The sequence below is a fragment of the Pteropus vampyrus genome, unplaced genomic scaffold, assembly GCF_000151845.1.
Source record: "Pteropus vampyrus isolate Shadow unplaced genomic scaffold, Pvam_2.0 Scaffold81, whole genome shotgun sequence".
NCBI classification, from domain to species: domain Eukaryota; kingdom Metazoa; phylum Chordata; class Mammalia; order Chiroptera; family Pteropodidae; genus Pteropus; species Pteropus vampyrus.
The window spans coordinates 4580917-4590712 of record NW_011888862.1 but is presented as its reverse complement, the minus strand read 5'-3'; the positions used below and the strand labels follow the sequence as shown (position 1 = coordinate 4590712).

Below are 9796 nucleotides of genomic sequence, written 5' to 3'. Positions count from 1 at the left end.
TCTCTATCCTGAATATACCAGACTGCTTGCAGCATCCCGAATGCCACATTCTTTTCTCAAGCCTTTCTCACTGAGCACCTCCAGGAATGTCAACCTCTTATCCCTCCCTGTGATTTACCTGGCAAACTTCTGTGTGTCGATTAAGGGTCCAGATTGCTCATCGCATCCTCGGTTATGCCCTTCTTCGTGCTTCTAGGAAACCGTGCCTGCACTCGCTCACTGTTATGCCCAAAGCCACGTCTGCTGATCACTTATGGAGAACTCGTTCTCAGAATTTTTGTAGTAGTAGACTCTGCTTATCTTTCTTTCTATTAGCCTGTGAGCAGAACAGGATTCAGCCCTGCCCATCACTTTATATTGAGCACCTAGTACAGTTTCTAGGACATAAAAGGTAGGGCCTCAAGATTCATTGGTGAATAAATCTTGGAAAGATGACCCATGATACCAAAATCCCATACGACTCTACTGTGATGATCAAATGAAATTCAATGACATTCATTTTAATCGTGCCCATTTACGTGCAGGATCATCATGTGCACAAAGGTGAAAATGGAGGACTTCCTGACAGCCCATCATGAGATGGGACACATCCAGTATGACATGGCATATGCCACACAACCCTACCTGCTAAAAAATGGAGCTAATGAAGGGTTTCATGAAGCCGTTGGGGAAGTCATCTCACTTTCTGTAGCTACACCTAACCATCTGAAAAACATGGGTCTTCTGCCACCTGATTTTTATGAAGACAATGGTATGGACATTTTTTCATTGCTTATTTGGGGAATTTTTTTAGTCCGATGTGGGCAAAGGTATTTAGTATCGTGCACAGGATATATTTAATTTTTGCCACATAAAGTATAAGGTATTTATGGATAACTTGGAATTGCTACTGGTAAAAACAATTAAGTATCACAACATGCCAATTGTGGTTTTGTATCTCTCAAAAGGGCATAAGAGAGGTAACTGAATAAATGGTCTCGGGGCTCCAAGAGACATCTAACGGAAAATAGGCCCACAGAACTGAAACGGCTTACCCAAGGTCACTTAGCTAATTAGTGTCAGAGTTCTGACTGGAACTCTGGTTCTTGGTAAAAAATTCCCACAGCCTTAGAGCTGGAACAGATTCTAAAAAGCATTTTGCAGAGGAAGCAAATTGATGACAAGAGGGAAAGTAACTAGCCCAAAGTCAAAAAGCAACGTGGCAGAACAGAACCAGAGCCCTAATCTAAAGCTTTTCCCATAATATTATGCAAAGTAAAGGGTAACTTGAAATAGGGAAATTCTTTAAAAACAGGGGTCAGATATTTGGTGACGGACAGAAATCTTACTTTGAGCGGTGAACACACAATGCAATATATATGACATATTGTTGAATCATACACTCGAAACTTATTTGATTTTATTAATCAATGTCACTCCAATAATTTTAGTTGTAAAAACAGTAGTGGCATATCAAAATTAGAAGGGACCGAAATGTCCCGTTCGTCCAACAGAAGCATGAAGTTGCCCCTGTGACATCCCCTCAGATCCATGCTATTCTTCAGAATCTTTGCCTGAGGCAGCCTGTTTCTCTTTGGATGGCTTGGACTTAATAGAATATGACAAATGTTCACAAGATCCAGCTTCTTCAGCGAGGATATCATAGCTTTTGATTCTCCCTTGTAAAAGAGGGATACTTAGAGCTAAATATGTTCTTCTCTTTCATGTATTTCTGTCCTCTCATTTTAGTTATTTGAGACATAAACATCAGCTGTGCTGGTTGAAAGGTTTGGTCAATGAGGTCAAGGTCATGAGCTTCATTCCTGTGTGGGCAATTCACTTTGCCTTGATTTCTGGCCCAGATCTTGGTGATCTCATGAGGGCCTGGGAGTAGGTCAGTGTAAAGCCATAATCGTGTCTGAAAAAGTTCCTGTAAGCAGACCAAGTGGGAAATGGATGAGCATCCTCCCATGAAGGGAGCAAAAAAGGAGAAGGAGTTCCTGGTTACCACACCTGTTTCCTAATTTTAAACTTTCATTCTCAAGTCAAGTAACAGACAACTACTTGTTCTATCATTAAAAAATATATATTCCCTGACAGCACGCAAAGATGGTCGAATCACGAAAACAGTACTAAACATGGTTAAACCTCTGGTTTGAAAAACTCTTTCTTTGGTTCTGCTCTTAGTGTTAAACAAATGAGTTCCTTTATTTTTTCTCTCCCTCCCTCCTTCTTCTGTTCCTTTCTTCTTCTGAAAATATTTATTGCATACATACTATGTGCAAGGCATATTTCTAGACACCAGAGATAGAGTGGTGTTCCAAATAGTTAATATCCCCCTAACTCACATCTCAGTGAGCTTCATTTGTACGCTGGAGTGAGTTCTACACCCTTTTTACATCACTAATAAAGGATAATGAAATAACATAATTTGTTAAAGTGTTTTAAACTCAGGTAAGAAGATGTCCGTACATTTAAAGTCCATTGTACTTCTGATTATCTAGTAGATGGTTTCCTCTGGGGAGGCTCTTTTTTGTTTGTTTGTTTTTTCACTCTGTTTTGCTGGCTTTTAGCCACGTCTGTTTTTTTATTTGATTTTTATTTTTTTAATAATGACACAGAGGGCGTCATGTAGCAGACAGCGGGCCAGGTATACAGTCTTGAATGAAACATTATCAGTCACTGCTTTCATGGAGCTTACAAGAATAAACAGCATGACTGGGAAAGTAGATGACATAGCCCTAATTAGCTCTGATAAGAGGTATTTAAGGAAAGCAACCGAAACTAATGAAAAAAATGAGGATTAAGGGTTACTTGTGGCTTTATCTTACCTGTTCTATCCAAGACTTTACTTCAAATTCCTTAACTGAGATAATGAATATATACATATTATTATGTCCAATGTCAATATTTGTCATGTAATCACCTTTATAGTAAGTATATCTTGAGGAATATTTTGAGATTAGGAAATTATCCAACACAAGACATCCATTGTCATCCTCATCTTAATATTTATCCTTTTACATTTTACTTTCAGAAACAGAAATAAACTTCCTACTCAAACAAGCGCTTAATGTCATTGGAACTTTACCGTTTACTTACATGTTAGAAAAGTGGAGGTGGATGGTCTTTAAGGGTGAAATTCCCAAAGAGCAGTGGATGAAAAAGTGGTGGGAAATGAAGTAAGTCAATGAATATGCGATCGGTAAAATGTTTTCTCATGAATTTGCTGTTTATCTAAAAGCATTTGACTGGTAACTTGCTTGATAACACACCCTTTGTGGGCTGCCTTCCTTTCCCTGCCTCAGTTCCTCACTGCTTTGCCAACGTTTCCTGGCACCATTGCCCAGGACCTTGTCTCAGGATCTGCTTCTGTGATCGGGGGTCTCGGAGAATTCTTCACAGTCCCAACACCTGAGATTTCAATGGCTAAAGCTTGAAATCTGGTGATGTGGGGCTAAACCTGTGAAAATGAGAGAGAAGTACATTCAGGCTAGGGAGGTGCTATCATCACGCACACACGCGCGCGCGCGCACACACACACACACACACACACACACACACACACACACACACACACACTAACTGCTTCCATTTTATTTTTTAAGTATTTATTTTGGTGCTCTCTCCTCAGATAACATTTTTTTTGGTTCTTCCCCCAACCGAAGCAGGTTCAGGTGACATAACTTCTCATGCTTTGTTCTTCTGAAGTGTTCAGTCACCCATTGAACTATGATATTATTTAGGAAGCGATCAATTTATTCATTTCCATTCTTTTAAACAAAAAATATTGACCCTCATCTTTTAGGCAAAGCACTGAGGATCCAATGCTGATCATTTCGGATGTTCTCCTTGACTTCAGAGAACTTTAGTCTATGGGGGGATGTGGCAAATGAAACCACTGCAACGTGTAGTGTTGTGATGGGAGGAAATGGGGACCCATGGGCACCCCAGCGAGGGTCTAAAGCCCAATCTGGTGGGTCAGATGGGGAGAGGATTCCAAGTCGAGCTCTGAGAAAGGTGTGGGAGGCTACCAGATGTGTGTAGAGGGAACAGAGAGAGTTCCAAGCTATAGAGAGCCTGGCACTTTTGGACAACGGATGGTGATTCCTTTATCGTTTTAGCACTATGTTTGTTGTCTTGTCCTAAGTGCCTTGCACAGTGCCTGACACTTGTAGGGATGAAGTAAATGGGTTTTAAATTAAAGATAACTGAGGAAGACAGGAAGGAAGGAGGGAGGGGGAAAGAAGGGAAGAAAAGAAGGAAGGAAGGAAGGAAGGAAGGAAGGAAGGAAAGAAGGAAGGAAGGAAGGAAGGAAGGAATGAAGGAAGGAAGGAAGGAAGAAAAGAAGGAAGGAAAGAAGAAAGGAGAAATAACAGAGGGAAATCTTTCCCCCACCATCTATTAATCAGACTCTTGCCAATTTTTTTCCATTTTCTTATTTTTTCTTTTTGTAGTGACGATCTCCCCATGTAATATTCAGCCCCATATCCATAAGTTTAAGTGCCACTTTTCTGCAAAGATTCTCTGTTAATAGAAATCCTACTTGGGAGGAAGGAGGCAGCGGCCACTATAATAACTGTTTCTAGCATTCGAGTATTACGAAATTGTGTCTATAATGATCCCGCAATCAGATAGGACAAATGTTTTAAGCTTAAACGATGTCAAATACACGATTTCCCTGCCTTTTTTCTAAATGAATTATTTTTTATCCCTTTTAGTTTATTTTTAAAGACACATGGAATCAGACCCTTAAGATTATTCACTAATGCATTCATTACTCTGTTCATTCAACAAATACACATGAAGTCTCTCCTTACCATTAGACACTGTTTGACATTGGAACTCTAGAGATGACCGAGACACAGCCATGCCCTCTTGGAGCTCAAGTCTCCAGGGAGAGAAAGAACTGTAAGAGCTGTACGTGAACAATTATAAAATGGAGAAATGGCAAAGGAGGCACAGCCAGAGAAGACTAAGGGGGCTGGAGGGGTTTGCTCTGCTGACGGGTGGGTGGGAACATGGGCAGGTCTCACAGAAGGGGATATTTGAGCTAGGCCTGAAGAATAAGTAAGATTTCAAAATTACAAAATTCTGTCTTCCAGGAGCACATAAACTGTGGTGCCAGAGAAGAATTATTAGGGCTTTCATTATATGTTTTTGGCCCTATAATGCACTTTATTAAATCAGTGTTTTGAAGACATGGCTATTTTCCAATGGTATAGTCTGGCTGAATTAAAAAAGGAAGAGATAACCACGTGATGGGCTGTATTCTGTAATTTTGGGCACTGTGTCTATTTCACCTGACAACCAATTCCAGTAAAAATGCCATCTGTTGATGAGACTGCGCCCAGCTGTACCTTCTCACGGTCAGCGACTCACAGCTAATGTTTCTTCTTTTTTCCACAAAGGCGAGAGCTGGTTGGGGTGGTGGAACCTCTGCCCCATGATGAAACATACTGTGACCCTGCATCTCTGTTCCATGTTGCTAATGATTACTCATTCATCCGGTAAGCGACAATTTTCTTCTTACTGTTTAACTTATAGGGTTATGGACAGCCGTACTAAAGATAAAAGAATAGGGATCTATGAAGCGATGGCTATAATTTCTCTCTCCAGCTCCACTCACTCCCCCTAAAACCTCAAAATAGATGATAATTTAACTCAACCTAATTTAACTCAATTTAGCTCAACATAATTTATTGGGTTAAATAAAACTGCGTGAGATGTTTTCTACACCATCAAGGAATTTATAGTATCCTTGGGAGAAAAACAAACAGGTATTTTTGTCTGTATTCTTGTTACTGGCGGAGTTCAGAGTGATTGTAATGGAGAGAGAGCTTTTAATGTGAAGTCACAAAATCTAGGTTCTTCACCCATTAGCGCCAGATATTTTTTTTTTCCATTAGCCCCAGATCTTGAATTTGCTAAGCCCATTTCTTTATTTGTAAAGAGAAAATAACATTATTGACCTGCTGTAAGGATTGATTGGCAGAATTTATATGTAAGGGCTAGAAATCTATAAAACACAATACAAATGTGAGCTAATATTTAACAAAATAGTACTGCGTTTTTATCAGCTGACACAGAAATGCAAGTAGATGATGTTCTATATGAACTCTATAGAGTTCATGTTTTGGTTTTTCTGGAGAAAGAGGTTTGACTAGTATCTCTTTAGTTATGAGGGCCTCAGAATTTAAACATGTGCCCTAATCGGTGATTCTCCTGCAGTAACTAAACAGGGGCCTGCCTTTTTGTTTGTCTCTTTTACAGTTATTACACAAGGACCATTTTTGAATTCCAGTTTCAAGAAGCCCTTTGTCGAATAGCTCAACATGAAGGTCCCCTGTACAAATGTGATATCTCAAATTCCACTGAAGCTGGGAAGAAGCTCCAGTAAGAAATCCTTCAAAATGTCGAACCTCTTCTGCTATCCCAAATGACTCATTTCTATGCCTAGGTGTAAATTTGATTTCTCTGTTCTAAAAAGAAAAATTTTGTCCCCGAAATGTCCTCATCTATCAATTAAATGTTTATTTTTGAGACCACACGAGGACCTAGAGCATGTGATGCCTGGACAGGCCACCTCCTTTCTCTATGTCGTAACTACAGAGTTCCCTTTGTAGTAATTGGAAGGGAGGAGAAATTGAAGGATGAATACATCTGTTAACGCATCTTATTTTCTCATCTGCCAGGAGCAAACTTAGCCAAACCAAAGAGTAGAAACCGTAGATCATACATGTAAATACATGAACATCTGGAATCCCTTAAAAGGCCCTGAACCCACCCTCCTTTTTTTCATGTAGCGAAATGCTGAGCTTTGGAAAATCAAAACCCTGGACCTTAGCATTGGAAAGTATCGTAGGAACAAAGAATATGGATGTAAGACCACTGCTCAACTACTTCGAGCCCTTGTTTACCTGGCTGAAAGACCAGAACAGAAATTCCTTCGTGGGATGGCGCACCGACTGGAGTCCATGTGGGTTCCCCAAGCTGATACATTTTGAATAGCTCCCTTTCTGCTTCTCCGAGTCTTCTCTGGCCCCAGTCTCGCGGGGCTGTGACGCAGTCCCTCTATGTAGACCCTGCTTCTGACTGTGCTATGATGGCAACTGCCATTTGATTGAGGAGGAAACACAATATTTCTTGAGTACCTACTATGTACCCATGAAAACTACTCTTTCTCATCTGCTTTGTTAGCTCTCTATTTAAAATAAAAGAATGTATCAGTCCTCAGCCCACCGTACTCAAATCCTGCTCTTAAAAGACAGATATAACAATCTTCATGCTCTTACCTCTTCTTTCTGGCAGTTACTTTCATATTTCTACACAATTTGTTTACATTATTATTTCTTTATTGGTCAGTTTTAGACATGCACTTCTGCCTATTCTTCCAGTAAACCTTTGTAATGACTCTTAGTAAAGAAATTATCAATATTTACATCATTACGTCTGCATTGCTGAATCATATACTATTTTATGTCCTTTCTTATGTGGCTTTTTGTTTGTCCCGGAGTTTCTACTGCCTCGTTTATTGTTACATGCCTAATTTGTTATCTACGTTGCATTATTTTTTTTTCCAACTATTTCAATATACCTATTCTTTTCAATCTCATTTTTCCTAGACTTTCCTCTTAGAGTCTTACATGCTCCTATCTCAGTCTGGACTATAGTTTTCATCCAGAGTCATCCCTTCGATGATTCCTGCGTTGAATCCAGGGCTTCCTGGATTCCATGTCTTCCTTCCTGAATTAACTCTTGTTTGCTGCAGCACAGCGTTCAAGTGATTTTCTAAGCAAGAGCATGTGGGGAAGGAGGATTAACTGTTCCCCAAAGTGGCTTTAATGTACCTTGACTTGCATTCCCCTCGTTTTCAGTCCAGTATCTTCTTTCCGCCCCTGGCTGTATCGGAATCCCACGTCTCTCTGGGATTCTCTGGGAACTTTGAGGTCTGTGCTGCCTCTGTGTACATAGTAGGCCATGGCCGCCTGACCCTTGAGAAAGCTCTTACCGCTCCTCCATGACTTTTCATTTTCCAAAAGCATGTTTATAACTTTTTAAAAATTCCTTTACTATCATTTTAGTGGGATCTTGGGAGGGGGCGGAAATAAACACACAGGGTCAATCTGTCATCCGTAACAACAGTCTGTGATTTCTGTTTAATCAGATGCCGACCAAAGCATTAAAGTGAGGATAAGCTTAAAATCAGCTCTTGGAGACAACGCCGTGAGTATTCTGGACAGTGCGCCCATGACTTTAGCGCATTCCCTTAACCAGGACACAATAAGGCCATTCCAGTGTGGTCTAAAAGATGAGGGGCCCCATGATTCTCTTCAGAACCATGAGCCCCAGATTCTGGCCTTTGGCATTTTTCCCCGCCAGTAACACATTCCTTATTGAATTGGCTATGTCTACTTTTTCTTTGTTACCTTGAAGATGTTGTATTAAAGATCAATGAGAAAACATTCAATCTTAAATACCAAATACCCACCCTTCCAACTCATTCTTATCACCATTACTTGTATTCAAGGAAGAGAACATGGTTATATTTTGAGAAGTTGTTTGTTTTTAGAAGTAGTGTAGGAAGCTTTGCTTTGCTTTAGTCAATCATCTATATCCTGGAAGCTTGTTAAAAATGAAGAATCTTAGGCCTCAGCCCTGGAGCCAGCTTAATCAGGATCTGCATTTTAACAAGCCCCTGGGTCATTTGTATACATAATAAAGACTAGGATGCTCTGCTTTAGAACACTGTGTCTCAAGCCTGGAGGCACACTGGAGTCATATGTGATGTTTTCAAAATATTAATGTTCGAGTCCCATTCCCAGAGAGTCTGACTTAATTGTCCTGGGGTGTGGCATCAAGAGTTTGGGTATCAGAGTTTTGAAAGCTCCCCAAGTGATTTTAATTACAGCAATGTTCGAGAAATGATGTAGAGATGCATTTCAGGATAACTAAATATTTTACAGAAAATCACGTTACCTACACTAAGTGTGAATTACTTTAATCAGCTAATGCTTTCTCCTAAACACCTGTTTCAGGTTATCCAGTCTGAAGAAGTAGTGGCTTTGGTTGGGAAAGAGGAGAAGGTTGTCCCAGGCAGATGGGGAGCAAAGGCCTGGATGGGGTCATGGCACCCTGAAGGCTTTGCAGGATTGGAGGATAGTCTGGGACTATTGGATAAAACAGTCCAAGGTGCTATAGGAAATTGTTATTTGCACTGGATAGATCCAAAGATTGCATTTCTATCCCCTTAGTTTTCCTGGGAAGTTAAATATTGTCCACGGCTCCAGAGTCGTTGTAGTATAATTTTCATGGATAAGACATCTGAATATCAATAACATAGTAGGAATAAAAAATGACTATTTAAGAAAGAAAGAAAGAATAAAAATGGAGGTGCATCACTTCCCGAACCCTGTAAGTTCAACTTCCTGTTTGCTAACAACCACTGAATGTCTATGGGATTATTTCTCTTTCTGTTATATTTTTATTAGCTTTCCCTCGGTCTCATAAATTTTCATCACTTTAAAGTATCCAGCAGATTAGATTCCTTTCAATTATATATATATATATTTTGACATTTGTCCTATGTGCTCTTTCCATGCATTGAGGGATTGGTAAATAGTCTTCAGAGGGTTTGATGGTGTAACACTCTGAGGCTGATTCACTGAGCAAAAGGCTCCTTTGATGAGACGAGAACCATACACCTCTAGGGCAGCTACTACACATCAGAGCCAGAATGTCTGTCCAGTTCAAGCTATCTCATGGCAAAGTCCAACTGGATCTTTTGAGAACTCAACCTTTATTTTTTTTAATATAG

General features: G+C 40.0%; 1 protein-coding gene across 1 annotated transcript in view; it reads left to right on the top strand.

The window, feature by feature from the left end:
• ACE2 (angiotensin I converting enzyme 2) overlaps window positions 1–9796 on the top strand; it is a 76990-nt gene that overhangs the window by 59525 nt on the left and 7669 nt on the right. Inside the window, exons 11-16 of the mRNA XM_011362973.2 lie at window positions 525–751; window positions 3017–3161; window positions 5391–5489; window positions 6253–6375; window positions 6786–6958; window positions 8147–8205. Coding sequence (XP_011361275.1) covers window positions 525–751; window positions 3017–3161; window positions 5391–5489; window positions 6253–6375; window positions 6786–6958; window positions 8147–8205 — 826 coding nt within the window. The remainder of the gene's footprint in view (window positions 1–524; window positions 752–3016; window positions 3162–5390; window positions 5490–6252; window positions 6376–6785; window positions 6959–8146; window positions 8206–9796) is intronic.